The 15,119-nt window shown below is 46.9% G+C and overlaps 1 protein-coding gene across 4 annotated transcripts in view; it reads right to left on the bottom strand.

Annotated features, from left to right (window-relative positions):
* Positions 1–15,119, bottom strand: part of pstpip2 (proline-serine-threonine phosphatase interacting protein 2) — a 200,708-nt gene that overhangs the window by 109,744 nt on the left and 75,845 nt on the right. For all 4 annotated transcript variants that reach the window (XM_085975407.1, XM_085975408.1, XM_085975406.1 and 1 more), the window contains exons 3-5: positions 14,750–14,824; positions 13,066–13,100; positions 7,177–7,283 (exon numbers count right to left, since the gene is read on the bottom strand). In XM_085975407.1, coding sequence (XP_085831533.1) covers positions 7,177–7,283; positions 13,066–13,100; positions 14,750–14,824 — 217 coding nt within the window. The remainder of the gene's footprint in view (positions 1–7,176; positions 7,284–13,065; positions 13,101–14,749; positions 14,825–15,119) is intronic.

Raw genomic sequence — 15,119 nt, 5'->3', positions numbered from 1 at the left:
AAACATGGACAAAAGAGCTGAATTCCAGAGGTGAGGTGAGAGTGACTGCCCTTGACATCAAGGCAGCATTTGACCAAGTGTGGCATCAAGGAGCCCTAGTAAAACTGAAATCAATGGGAATCGGGGGGGAAACTCTCCACTGGCTGGAGTCATGCCTAGCACAAAGGAAGATGGTTGTGGTGGTTGGAGGTCAATCATCACAGCCCCAGGACATCGCTGCAGGAGTTACTCAGGGCAGTGTCCTAGGCCCAACCATCTTCAGCTGCTTCATCAATGACCTTTCCTCCATCATAAGGTCAGAAGTGGGGATGTTCGCTGATGACTGCACAGTGTTCAGTGCCATTCACAACTCCTCAGATAATGAAGCAGTCCATGCCCGCATGCAGCAAGACCTGGACATTCAGGCTTGGGCTGATGTGTGGCGCGAATGTTACCTGCCACTTAAGTGCCAGGCAATGACCATCTCCAACAAGTGAGAGTCTAACCACCACCCCTTGACATTCAACGGTATTACCATCACCAAATCCCCCACCATCAATATCCTGGGGGTCACCACTGACCAGAAACCTAACTGGACCAGCTACATAAATATTGTGGCAACAAGAGCAGGTCAGAGGCTAGGTATTCTGCGGCGAGTATCTCACCTCCCGACTCCCCAAAGCCTCTCCACCATCTACAAGACACAAGTCAGGAGTGTGATGGAATACTCTCCACTTGCCTGGATCAGTGCAGCTCCAACAACACTCACGAAGCTTGACACCATCCAAGACAAAGCAGCCCGCTTGATTGGCACCCCATCCACCATCTTAAACATTCACTCCCTTCACCACCGGCGTACCGTGGCTGCAGTGTGTACCATCTACAAGATGCACTGCAGCAACTCACCAAGGCTTCTTCAGCAGCACCTTCCAAACCCACGACCTCTACCACCTAGAAGGACAATTGCAGCAGGCGCATGGGAACACCACCACCTCCAAGTTCCCCTTCAAGTCACACACCATCCTGACTTGGAAATATATTGCCGATCCTTCATCGTCGCTGGGTCAAAATCCTGGAACTCCCTCCCTAACAGCACTGTGGGAGTACCTTCAACACACAGACTGCAGCGGTTCAAGAAAGCAGTTCACCACCACCTTCTCAAGGGTAATTAGGGATGGGCAATAAATGCCGGCCTTGCCAGCGACGCTCACATCCCATAAACGAATTTAAAAAAAAGACGGAGCTCGCTGCTGCCTAGGTGGACGATCCTGGTGGTGATGCAGCAGGACAGGCACTGCAGGGCCAGAGGGGGGGGAAGAGGCAGAGGGTCCCCAAGAAAGAATTAAGCCGAAGTGCTTGTAGGCCTCGATTGGACTCTGTCCATCCATCCTGAAATGTCGGTGACTTTCCTCCACTACCCCAGAGACTACCACCAGGATGCAAAGAGGCTTCAAAGCGATTTAGACAAGTTGAGTGAGTGGGCAAATACATGGCAGATGCTATATAACGTGGATAAATGTGAAGTTATCCACTTCTGTAGGAAAAACAGAAAGGCAGAGTATTATTTAAATGGTGTGGAGATGCCGGAGTTGGACTGGGGTGGACAAATGTAAAAAGTCACACAACACCAGGTTATAGTCCAACAGTTTTATTTGAAATCACAAGCTTTCGGAGTGCTGCTCCTTCATCAGGTGAAGTGGAGAGATGCATAAAGACACAGCTTATATAGTCAGAGAATAATGCCAGATGATTACAGGTAATCTTTCTAACTGCCATTTGTCGCACCTCGGCAGAGAGATAATCACAGCGATCAAAGGTGTGAATGGTGTCCATACAGGTCAGTCAGGAAAACATTACATCAAAGAACAATGAGGTGGGGTCACAAGGGATCAAATGTTGCAGATGCTGGGGTCTGTATGAAAAACAAAAAACAGACCGAAAAATATTTTTTCGCTGGAAATCACAGCAGGTCCGGCCGCATCTGTGTAGAGGGAACCAGCCAACGACAACTCGAGTCTGGGTGACCCTACGTCAGGTGGGGTTACATGTAGCGTGACATGAACCCAAGATCCCGGTTGAGGCCGTCCTCATGAGTGCGGAACACACGACAACGCAAAATCGTCGAGCAGAAACTGATAGCCAAGTTCCGCACCCATGAGGACGGCCTCAACCGTGATCTTGGGTTCATGTCACGCTACATGTAACCCCACCTGACGTAGGGTCACCCAGACTCGAGTCGTCGTTGGCTTGTTCTCTCTACACAGATGCGGCCAGACCTGCTGTGATTTCCAGCAAAAAAAAAGTTTTTCGGTCTGTTTTTTGTTTTTCATACAGACCCCAGCATCTGCAACATTTGACCCCTTGTGACCCCACCTCATTGTTCTTTGATGTAATGTTTTCCTGACTGACCTGTTTGGACACCATTCACACCTTTGATTGCTGTGATTATCTCTCTGCCGAGGTGCGACAAATGGCAGTTAGAAAGATTACCTGCAATCATCTGGCATTATTCTCTGACTATACAAGCTGTGTCTTTATGCATCTCTCCACTTCACCTGACGAAGGAGCAGCGCTCCGAAAGCTTGTGATTTCAAATAAAACTGTTGGACTATAACCTGGTGTTGTGTGACTTCTTACAATTATTTAAATGGTGATAGATTGGGAAATGTTGATGTACAGAGGGGCTTGGGTGTCCTTGTACACCAGTCACTGAAAGCAAACACGCAGGTGCAGCAAACAGTTAGGAAGGCAAATGGTATGTTGGCCTTCATTGCAAGAGGATTTGAGTACAGGAGCAAGGATGTCTTGCTGCAGTTATACAGGGCCTTGGTGAGACCACGCCTGGAGTACTGTGTGCAGTTTTGGTCTTCTTACCTAAGAAAGGATATACTTGCCTTAGAGGGAGTGCAGCGAAAGTTCACCAGACTGATTCCTGGGATGGCAGGACTGTCGTATGAGGAGAGATTGGGTCGACTAGGCCTGTATTCACTAGAGTTTAGAAGAATGAGAGGGGATCTCATTGAAACGTCTAAAATTCTGACAGGGTTAGGATGCAGGGAGGATGGGGGCGTCTAGAACGAGGGGTCAGTCTCTGGATAAGTGGTAGGACATTTAGGACTGATGAGGTGAAATTTCTTCACTGAGAGGGTGGTGAACCTGTGGAATTCTCTACCACAGAAGGCTGTGGAGGCCAAGTCACTGAATATATTTAAGAAGGAGATAGATAGATTTCTAGACACAAAAGGCAGCAAGGGGTATGGGGAGAGAGCGGGAATATGGTATTGAGATAGAGGATCAGCCATGGTCATATTGAATGGCAGAGCAGGCTCGAAGGGCCAAATGGCCTACTCCTGCTCTTATTTTTCTATGTTTCTCCTAGTGTACCCTGAGGAGCAACAGTAACAGGGATGGACGTGAGCCAATCCACCAGGAACCCAGGCCACCCACCAGCATTTGGACGCAGCAGGAGAGGAAGTGGCATCCAGCGCCAGTCCCAGTGGGGGAGGGTAATTAAGGTCAGGGTGGGCAGGCGGCCGTGGACAACTTCACCCAATTTAGCCCCAGTTAATGTCACAATTTTGGATGCGATTGTGGAGGGAAATCCAGACCAATATTTTTTTATTTTTTTATTTATTTATTTATTTTTTTATAAAAAGAGAGTTGTGACAAAGATGAAGCCTTTTGGCTAGTTTAAATTATCAGAGTGGTTCCTTTAAATCAGTCATAATATATATGGAGTTTAAAAATTGCTGTATCTAAAATCCCATCCCTGCTTCAATCAATACAAATGTTAGGACAGTTCTGTTGTCTCCTAGGCCAGTGGTTCTCAGACTGAGGTCCATGGATCCCTAGGGGTCCGTAGAGACTCATCAGGGTGCCTGCAAAATAATGCGAGTAGCAGTCAGCTCAGTTTACGGTCCCACCATATTCGGTGCACTGAGCACATGGACTCTGCAATTCATGGCTCCTCAGATGTGTGCGCGGCTTTGAAACTGGCAATCCCTTGATTTTGTTCGCAGGTCGTTAATTATGGAGATGTACAGGCACTCCCCTGCTCATCATTAAAAGATAAACCCACCTGCAAGTCGCTCTTCATAAAAATGTTTTCCTGACTGACCTGTTTGGACACCATTCACACCTTTGATTGCTGTGATTATCTCTCTGCCGAGGTGTGATAAAGGGCAGTTAGAAAGATTACCTGTAATCACCTGGCAGTATTCTCTCACTATATATGCTGTGCCTATATGCAACTGTTCACTTCACCTGATGAAGGAGCAGCGCTCCGAAAGCTTGTGATTTCAAATAAAGCTGTTGGACTATAACCTGGTGTTGTGTGACTTCTTACATTTATCCACCCCAGTGCAACACCGGCATCTCCACATCCTAAAAATGAGGTTGCCAATTTTTTTTCCACCTGCAGCGACACTTCCCAATCGGCGCCTGCTCATGACTCCGGACCCTGGGCAAACTGTTCACCCCGGCTGGGGAAAGAGGTGGCGAGTGGGCAGTTAATCGCCCACCCCCCAGCCCTCTGGTCCTCACTCCCCATCCAGGCTTCCTCCCAACAACGTCTGCGTTCAGGTGCAGACTTGTTACTGAGGAGAAGCAATTAAGAGTCTAGCAAAAGCGGGCGCAATATATAATATGAGGCATAATTGGAGGATTTGGAAATTTTGCTGTAATAAATGGGTTGCAACAGATGAGCATGCTGCGAAAGCAATATTTCAGTGGAAATCTCTGCTCACTGACTGTTCTTAATAGCTAAGGAAAGATGTGGAAAAAATAGGCTATGCATTTGACAGGAACTGACTGCGCTGGCAGCCAGAATCAGCCAGAAACTAGTCACAATTTCACAGGCCCCTTTGCGCTCGTCCGGTGGTTCTCAAACTGGGGTCCGTAGAGACTTTCCAGGGGGTCCGCGAAATAATGAGTACCGAGCAGGGCTGGCCTCAGAGGGGGTACTGTGGTCAAGCGTACGCGAATGAGCGGCGACCGGAGGTGAGCTTGGTACGAGCCAGGAGACGGGAGCAGAGCGCGGCTGCCACATGTGCAACGCAGAGTGGGCTGGCTGTCTCACCTCGGAGGGGAGCGTGCATGGAGGAGCGCCGAGAGTGGCACGAAGATCGGTAGGTAGACCTAGGACAGGTTGGAGAAGCTGGGTTTGTTTTCATTAGAGCAAAGGAGGTTGAGGGGTGACTTGAAAGAGGTGTACAAGATTATGACGGATTTGGATAGGCTAGATGGGGAAAGACTGTTCCTACTAGTTGATGGTACAAGGACTAGGGGACACAGATTTAAGGTTTTGGGGAAGAGATACAGGGGGGACGTGAAGAAAAACATTTTTATGCAGTGAGTGGTGAGGACCAGGAACTCACTGCTGACGGAAGTGGTGGAAGCGGAGACACTCAGGCCTAGAAATTCGGTGGGCTTTGCGCCCAGTTACAGCCCAAAGAGGGCTTCTGCGCCAGTAGGGGTGGTAGCGCTGATTTTGAGGGCCGCGGTAATGGCGGCGGTAGCCGGTAGCGCTGCGCCGGCACCGATGACGTCATCGGTGTACGCAGTGCCCCGGTTCCGCCCCGTCCCCCATCTTCAGTAGCGGCCGCCTCTTCCGTGGCAGCCGCTAACAACATCGGGAGACCGGGTCCTTACTGCAGCCTTAGCGGGGCGCTTTAAGGTGGAGGTGCGGCCGGCCGCTTTTTCGGCGGCCGCCTGCCCGCACCTCCTTCCCCGGCCTCCTCCACCACCCCCCCCGCGGCATTGCCGGCTGGTTTCCGTGGAGCCCGGCACTTCTCCGTTGTGCCGGGCTCTTTTGCCGGCACTCGCGATCGGGGCTCCGGCCGTTGCAGACACCTCCTCCTTAAGAGGAGGAGGCCTGCAGTACAGCAGCCTGCCGCACCGCATCGGGTGGCGCAGCGGCACCGGGAGCGCTGAAATTCACTTTCAGCGCCCCAAGCGGGGGCGGGCACACCCTGGAACAGCGCCCGGTTCCGCCTTGGGGCGCTAAAAGTGAATATGGGACGGGCGCAACTGGCTCCGCGGCCAGCGCAAAATTTTCGGCGCAAACGAGCTGGCGGGGCTATACCCAATTTCTAGGCCTCAGTGTTTTCAAGGGGAGACTAGATAGGCACTTGAGGGAAATAAACTTGCAGGGCTGCGGGGATAGAGCGGGGGAATGGGACTGACTGGATTGCTCTACAGAGAGCTGGCACGGACTCGATGGGCCGAATGGCCTCCTTCTGTGCCGTTGTGACTCTATGACCTGCCGTTACCAAGGCTGATGGTGGGTGCCAAAAACATTGATCGATGATAGTGTGGCACACTCATCTCACTGATACCTGTAATGGTTCTTAAAACCATTATTAAAACACCCTTCTCAATGTAGTCCTTTCACATTATGAGAATTATATCGTATTCTAATAATGTAGGTGGGGGCTCCGTGATTACCAATCCATTTGAAAAGGGGTCCTTCAACCAAAAAAGGTTTGAGAGCCACTGTCCCAGGCTGTTGGCTCGAGAAGAATGGCCAAGCCATACAGTTCAAGCACAAATAACTGTGTGATGTGTTTAATCACGTGCAGCTCTTTCTGAATGTAGTTGACAGATATTCAAATCCAAGACGTGCTAGCAATTGGTTTCCAGCTTTAAAAAAAAATAAAAGCCTAAACTCTTAATGGGAGATGCAGAGACCAGTCAGCTCATGTAGCTGATAAGAGTACAAGAAATGTAATGCATGTATATGTAAAAAAAAATAATTAAAATGTAGTTTAGCATAAAGATCAGTACATTCTAACATCTGCTGTTAAATACATTTTATCATATCACTGTTATTTCTTCATCTCTTATTCAATAAATGCTTTTGTCATTAAAGCCCTGTTGTTTGTGTTACTTTGACCTTTTGAAGATGAGGAGAATCCAGAGAGCAGCTGGCAGCGAAAGCAATCCAAGGAGAGAGTTTCTGTTCATTACCCTGTGTGCACTATCAAAAGCTTAGCTAGATATCAGAAGTACAGATGTTCATGAGGCCCTAGCGAGCCAAGACTAACTTAGCACAGTAGTCTAAAATAAGGAGGCCAGAGTAACTAGGCAGAAAAAAATAGAACAGCCTTTCCAAGAGAGGGCAGGGAAGAGGGAGAGAAAAAAAAAGGGAGTGAACAGGACAACGATCACAATTTTAAACACAAAGTACGGCCAGCTCACCCTTTTCCTTTGATCTTTTTGTTTTTCCCGGAATTCCTCCAGTTTTTTCATCTCTTCCCGAAAGCTGCTTGCCAGCTGGATGTGCAACAGTCCCACATTCTCCATCTCTGAAACAAATGGAACAATTACAAAATGAATAGCTCGCCATGAGCGTGCTTGCGAAACATTCTCTGGTGTGTCTGCAGTTATTGGTCGAGGAGCAGGCAGCAGTTAGAAGCTGGTGATCGACTGCAGGGCGCTCGTGCATTAATCCTTTGCGACCAATTAGTAGATGCATATTTTTGAGTCTCGCTGCTGGCAGGATACAGGTGGGCAAGATGGTGTTAATAAAGCTGATATAATTTGTTGATCGGGTGTTCGCACTCGGTGCGGATGGGGACACGATTTTTGACCAGAATTTTCATCAATAGCTGTAGCGTTGTTCAAAGGGACTCGGACATCCTAATGATTTTATTTCACTAGGCCTGTAAACAAAAGTGGCTGGGCAATGATACCATGTGGTGAGGTGAGAGCAGGGTCACTGAAAGAAGTGCTGTAAATACCTGGCAAAGTCTCGTCAGCAACCGTAAAGAGAAAAGACAGCTTCGTGATTTAGGTACAGAGATTACAGTTAAACCATTCTAACGTCTTTTCTCTTTACAGATGCTTACTGACCTGCTGTACATTTCCACCTCTTTTACTTCAGATTTCCAATAACTGCAGTTATTAAAAATCTTTTTGACAATTCCAGAACATTACTGTGCTCATAAATTTACCAAAATTATGACAATATTCCTTTAAAATAAACAAATGCAGATGACAAGAAACCAAGTATATTATCAATGATTTGGATTGAATGTAGGAAGCATGATTAAGAAGTTTGCAGATGATACAAAAATTGGCCGTGTGGTTGATAATGAAGAAGGAAGCTGTAGACTGCAGGAATATATTATTGGACTGGTCAAGTGGGTAGAACAGTGGCAAATGGAATTCAATCGGGAGAAGTGTGAGGTAATGCATTTGGGGAGGGCTAACAAGGCAAGGGAATACACAATAAATGGTAGGACACTGAGAAGTGCAGAGGATCAGAGGGACCTTGGAGTGCATGTCCACAGATCCCTGAAGGTAGCAGGTCAGTAGATAAGGTGGTTAAGAAGGCATACGGGATACTTGTATTCCATGCCACAGCTAATAAAGGCAAGAGCAGGGAGGTGTTATGCTTGAACTGTATAAAACACTAGTTAAGCCGTAGCTAGAGTACTGCATGCAGTTCTGGTCACCACATTACAGGAAGGATGTGATTGCACTAGAGTGATTGCAGAGGAGATTTACGAGGATGTTGCCTGGGCTGGGGAATTTTAGCTATGAGGAAAGATTGGATAGGCTGGGGTTGTTTTCTTTGGAACAGAGGAGGCCGAGGGGAGACCTAATTGAGGTGTATAAAATTACGAGGGGCCTAGATAGAGTGGAAAGGATCTATTTCCCTTAGAACAGGGGTCGATAACCAGGGGGCATAGATTTAAAGTAATTGGTAGGAGGTTTAGAGGGGATTTGAGGAGACATTTTTTCCACCCAGAGGGTGGTGGGAGTCTGGAACTCACTGCCTCAAAGGGTGGTAGAGGCAGGAACTCTCATCACATTTAAAAAGTACTTGGATGTGCACCTGAAGTGCCGTAACCTACAAGGATACAGACAAAGAGCTGGAAAGTGGGATTAGGGTGGATAACTCTTTGTCGGCCGGCACAGACAAGATGGGCCGAATGGCCTCCTTTTGTGCTGTAAATTTCTATGATTCTATGACTCTCATGCCTGACGGACAAGAGTCTTTATGTCAAGAGGATCATTATAAAATGTTATGTACACTACGACTGAGAAGAACAATGAATTTCAGAGATGAACCAATAACTAACGGCATCCGTCGTTCGAGAATCTGAACAAAAGAACTCTCAACACCTCATCCAGAGCCAGTAAACAGTTAAAACAAAAACTGGGCCTTCCCAATTGCCAGCCTTTAGAATCTGGCAAGCTTATTTTGGTATTGCCATGAGCTGCGTACCTTGGGACCCAACAACACATACATGGCACAAAATCAATATTAAAGCAACTAGAACAACATTCTGTGTGACTTTGACATGGCAGTTATCCTCTTCAGTTTACCACACAGTTGACCATTCTAGCCTCCTCCACTACCAGCATTCACTTCTGTGGTTACAATCTAGCCAACAAATCTCCTGCAATGGTGTGCGCCAAAGCTCCATCCTTGATTCCCTCCAATACCTCATCTATATGCTGCTCATTGTCAACATTATCCATAAGCATCAGGTCACCTTCGATATGTATGCCTTACCTCTCCACTGGATTCCATGACTTGTCACTGTGCTGACAGGCCCCCTAGTCCATATCAAGTTGTGGATGAACCAGAACTTCTTGCAGCAAGACCAATGCCACCATGTTCAGCCACTGCCAGAAACTCCATAGCCCCATCAGCTTTCCTAGATGCCCACTGAAATTCAACACAATGGTACACAACTATGATGTCCTGTTCGACCTCGACCTGAGCTTCAAATCAAGATTTTTACTTCCACCTCAGAAACCTGATCTCCTATTCCAATCTTCACTCTCAACTACCACAGAAATCCTCATCCACATCTTTGTTACTTCTAGACTCAATTTTTGCAATGTCCCCCTTGGTGGCCTCCCAAGCTCCACCTTTACGCGAACGAACACAGAGAACTCTGTTGCCAGCATTCTATCCTGCACAAAGTCCCACTCACCCATCAACCCCGATCCTAACTGGCTTCCACTGGCTCCCCATCTCATACATTGTTTTCAAAATCCTTATGCTGGTCTTTGAATCCTTCCATGGCTTGGCTCCTTCCTATTTCGGCAACTTCCTCCAGCCCTACATCCTTGCCTGCACCCTCCGATCTTCCAACTCTTGTTTATTGTGCATTCATCCTTCCCTCCATTCTAGCATTGGTGGCAAAGCCTTCACCCACCACGCCCTGCGCTCTGGAATTAAATCCCTCCCCATCTTTAAAAGCCTCCATAAGAGCCACTTTTACATTGTTCCGCACTCACCAGCTTGTCACCTGGGTCTCCTGTAGCCAGCAGCAGCATTTTGTTAGACTGGTGGGCAGGAAGACCCAATTTCTCCTGGATCTTAGTATCTGTACCTACATCTACTGTACCTAGTAAAAGTGCTGCCCCATCTTTGCACACCCCTCTTTGATGATTTAATTGCATCACCTCATCTTGTAAATACCCTCCCCCATCCTACAGAAATTGTCTGTGCCAGGACATCACTCATTGATGTCAGGACATCGTTATGTTGCACGTGCTGGGGCCAATTTGTCACAGCCACGTTGCATATGTGCTTTTTGCCTTTGTCGCAGAGAGTCCGATGGCACAATTTGAAAGTAAATTTGGGAGAGTGGCATTCTTCAGCTGCTCCAATATACAATATAAAAGGCCCTAAAACCCATCTCTTTCAGGATGTACTGTGGTGTGTAAGTAATGCGAATAGTAAGCAACATACATTAACATTTCAAAAGCTTCCATGGTGGCTCAGCTGGTTAAGGGTGTTTAAACAAGGATGTTATGCTAAACCTTTATAAAACAGTGGTTCGGCCCCAGCTGGAGTATTGTTGGCAATTCTGGGCACCATATTTTAGGAAGGATGTCAAGACTTTAAAGAGGGTGCAGAGGAGATTTACTAGAATGGTACCAGGGATGAACATAAGAACATAAGAACATAAGAAATAGGAGCAGGAGTAGGCCAATCGGCCCCTCGAGCCTGCTCCGCCATTCAATAAGATCATGGCTGATCTGATCCTAACCGCCAATCCATTATGACAGGACTATCTCCTGAATCTAACAGCATTAGACACACGAAAACAGGAGCAGGATCAGGCTACACGGCCCCTGGGCCCGCTCCGCTACCCACAGGGCCATGACCTATCCGAACCTAGACTCATGTCCAAATTCCTGCCCGCTCCCCGTAACCCTTAATTCCCTTTTCTACTAGGAAACTGTCTATTTCTGTTTTAAATTTATGTAATGATGTAGCTTCGACAGCTTTTTGGGGCAGCATATTCCATGGACCTACCACCCTCCGAGTGAAGTAGTTCCTCCTCATCTCAGTTTTGAAAGAGCAGCCCCTTATTCTAAGACTATGCCCCCTAGTTCTAGTTTCACCCATCATCGGGAACATCCTCCCTGCATCCACCCGATCCAACCCCTTCATAATCAGTTACGTGGAAAGACTAGAGAAACTGGGGTTGTTTTACTTAAAGCAGAGAAGGGTAAAGGGAGATTTAATAGGCACTCAAAATCTTGAAGGGTTTTGATAGAGTAAATAAGGAGAAACTGTTTCCAATGGCAGAAGGGTCGGTAACCAGAGAACATAGATATAAGGTAATTGGCAAAAGAACCAGAAGTGACATGTGGGAAAAAAAATATGCAGGGAGTTGAATACAATGCCTGAAAGGGCGGTAGAAGCAGATTCAACTTTCAAAAGGGAATTGGATAAATACTTGAAAAGGAAAAATTTGCAGGGCTATGGGGAAAGAGTAGCGGAGTGGGACTAATTCGATAGCTCTTTCAAAGAGCTGGCACAGGTGCGATGGGCCGAATGGCCTCCTTCTGTGCTGTATCATTCTATGATTCTATGGCACTTTTACATCAGCACTGGTTTAGTTTGGATTGTAGGAGAGCAGCTCTATGTGTTTACATTGCTAAGCCCAGGAGGTAGAATCATAGACCAACGTTTTCAACAATCCAAATTTTAAAAAGAGAGACGGAAGCAAAGAGAAGGGGAGCAAAGAACACAAAAGGGGCAGAGATACAGAGGGAGAATTACATTGAAATTACAACATAGATATAGGTCATTTGGCCCAAGCAGTTGGTGTTGGTGTTCCTCCTCCACACAAGCAGTGTATCTAATCCCATGTGTCTGCTAGGGTTACCAACTCTGGCTAGATGTATTTCTGGAGGTTTCCCCCTTTCCTTCAACCCCCTATCCAATATTTTTAAACGTTGACAAGGTCTCTGCTTCACTAACTCTGGTAGTCCATTCCACAGCCTCACAACCCTCTGTGTCAAACAGTTTCCCTGCTCGCTGTCCTAAATCTCTTGCGTTTATCTTGTATCCAGGTCCACTAGTTATACACTCCTCACCTCTAGAAACAGTCCTTTTCTATCTACTCTGTCCTATCCTTTTATAATGTTAAAAACCTCCATCATATCACCCCGTAATCTCCCATTAGCAAAAGCAGTCCCAATTTTTAAAGTCTTTCTTTGTAACAGTATTTCCTCATACCAGGTAGGATCCGAGTGAATCTGCAGTGTAGTCGTTCCTATAGCGTGGAGCCCAAAGCTGTACAACGTTCCTCCAACTGTGGTCTAAGGTTTTAAATTGATTCATCATTACATCTCAACTTTTATATTCTGTACCACTTGCTATAAAACCCAGTATTCCATTAACTTTTTATGGCTTTATCCACTTGAAGTTCTGCTTTTAAGGCCTTGAGAAACTGAACCCCCAAATCTGGCTGCTCTTCCACATCACCCAGCCGTCTACCATCCAAAGTATAATTGTTACTTTCATTTTTTTTAACCAAAATGTACCACCTCACATTTACTGGCATTGAATTCAATCTACTACGTTTTTGTCTAATCATTGCAGCTCCCTTGTTCCAGCAATAGACTCATAGACCATAGACTTTTGTTGGTCTACGATAAGGGAACCAAATTTTAGCACTGTACACACTGGGAGCCAGCACATGAACACCACTCTCCCGGAATCCAAACTAAAACAGTTCTCAGGTGCAGTTCAAAGTAACATTAGCAGAAGACGGGGATCATTTCACCAGCTTCTCATTCACAGCTTAGAAAAGATTAAATACTTACGTTGCTTAAAGACATCAAACGCTCTCTTCGACGTACTAGAGATGGGAAAAAAAAAAAGAGAAGACTGAGGTGAACAGCTTGAACTAGAAGATATGGTGGGTGCAGCTGCAGTGATCGATAGTCACTGACAATGCATGATCAAAGCCGGGGTGCTGACAAACTTCAAATGCTCTTTCACCTGTAGGATGTGATCATCCAATTAATTCGTTTTTTTAAAATTCGTTTCATGGGATGTAGGTGTCGCTGGTAAGGCCAGCATTTATTGCCCATCCCTAATTGCCCTTGAGAAGGTGGTAGTGAGCCGCCTTCTTGAACCGCTACAGTCAGTGTGGTGAAGGTACTCCCACAGTGCTGTTAGGGAGTTCCAGGATTTTGATTCATTGACGATGAAGGATCTGCGATATACTTCTAAGTCAGGATGGTGTGTGACTTGGAGGGGAACTTGAAGGTGGTGGTGTTCCCATGCGCCTGCTGCCCTTGTCCTTCTAGGTGGTAGAGGTCGCGGGTTTGGGAGGTGCTGCCGAAGAAGCCTTGGCGAGTTGCTGCAGTGCATCTTGTAGATGGTACACACTGCAGCCACGATATACCGGTGGTGGAGGGAGTGAATGTTTAAGGTGGTGGATGGGGTGCCAATCAAATGGGCTTTGTCCTGGATGGTGTCGAGCTTCGTGAGTGTTGTTGGAGCTGCACTCATCCAGGCAAGTGGAGAGTATTCCATCACACTCCTTACTTGTGCCTTGTAGATGGTAGAAAGGCTTTGGGGAGTCAGGAGGTGAGACACTCGCCTCAGAATACCCAGCCTCTGACCTGCTCTTGTTGCCACAGTATTTATGTGGCTGTTCCAGTTAAGTTTCTGGTCAATGGTGACACCCCAGGATGTTGATGGTGGGGGATTCGGCGATGGTAATGCCGTTGAATGTCAAGGGGTGGTGGTTAGACTCTCGCTTGTTGGAGATAGTCATTGCCTGGCACTTCTGTGGCGCGAATGTTACCTGCCACTTATCAGCCCAAGCCTGAACGTTGTCCAGGTCGTGTTGCATGTGTGCATGGACTGCTTCATTATCTGAGGAGTTGTGAATGGCACTGAACACTGTGCAGTCATCAGTGAACATCCCCATTTCTGACCTTATGTTGGAGGGAAAGTCATTGATAAAGCAGCTGAAGATGGTTGGGCCTAGGACACTGCCTTGAGGAAGTCCTGCAGCGATGTCCTGGGGCTGTGATGATTGACCTTCAACCACCACAACCATCTTCCTTTGTGCTAGGTTAATTCCCTTTATAGGAGTGAGGGTTGTAACTGGTTGTGGCCCACATCCGGAGTGACCTGGAAGTGTTACATGCCTTTTTTCATACACACTGGATGTATACTTCCAGACAGTATTTTGTTCTTAGGATTCATTGCCCATTCATTAGTTGCCGAGAAAGTGGTAGTAGGGACCACTTCAGAGGGTATTAAGAGGCAACCAAATATTGTGGGGTTGGGTCCCATGTAGGCCAGTCCAGACAGGGACTATCCCTTCCACTGCCAACATCTCCCATCACAATGAAGAAACAAGGAATGAGCTACTTCCAATCCAAGTGCTCATTGTTGACATTGGGTTCAGACAGGGTTCTAATCCCTGTCGCCATATTCTATAACTTTAAGCAGAAAAATTCACCTCAAAAACATACTTATAGAACTTACTTCAGTTCATTCTGCCCGCACACTTTCTTTGACAACGACACCAACTCCTTCCCATACTTCTCCTCGATGGAAGCCCTGGTTCACAGAAATGCAATATCATTATTTTTCTCAGTAAAGGACACTCCGCCTCCCATCTGGACAGTGGTAACACTTAGTCATCAGTAACACTAGACAAGCAGCTTCCCCTTTCAACTTGACACTAAACCAGCAATACATGGAACTCTGGTTTAATGTTTCACCCGAAGGATGGCACCTTCAACAATGCAGCACTCTGAGTGCTGCACTGGATTCTCAATTTGGATTATGTGCTCAGGGCCTCGAGTGGTACTTGACCTCTCAGCGTTCTGACTTAGAGGCAAGAGTGCTAGCA

This window comes from Somniosus microcephalus, chromosome 2, assembly GCF_052327205.1.
Source record: "Somniosus microcephalus isolate GS21.2 chromosome 2, FLI_Smic_1.0, whole genome shotgun sequence".
Lineage (NCBI taxonomy): Eukaryota > Metazoa > Chordata > Chondrichthyes > Squaliformes > Somniosidae > Somniosus > Somniosus microcephalus.
Note: the sequence above shows the minus strand (reverse complement) of the source record. Positions and strands in the feature narration are given on the sequence as shown.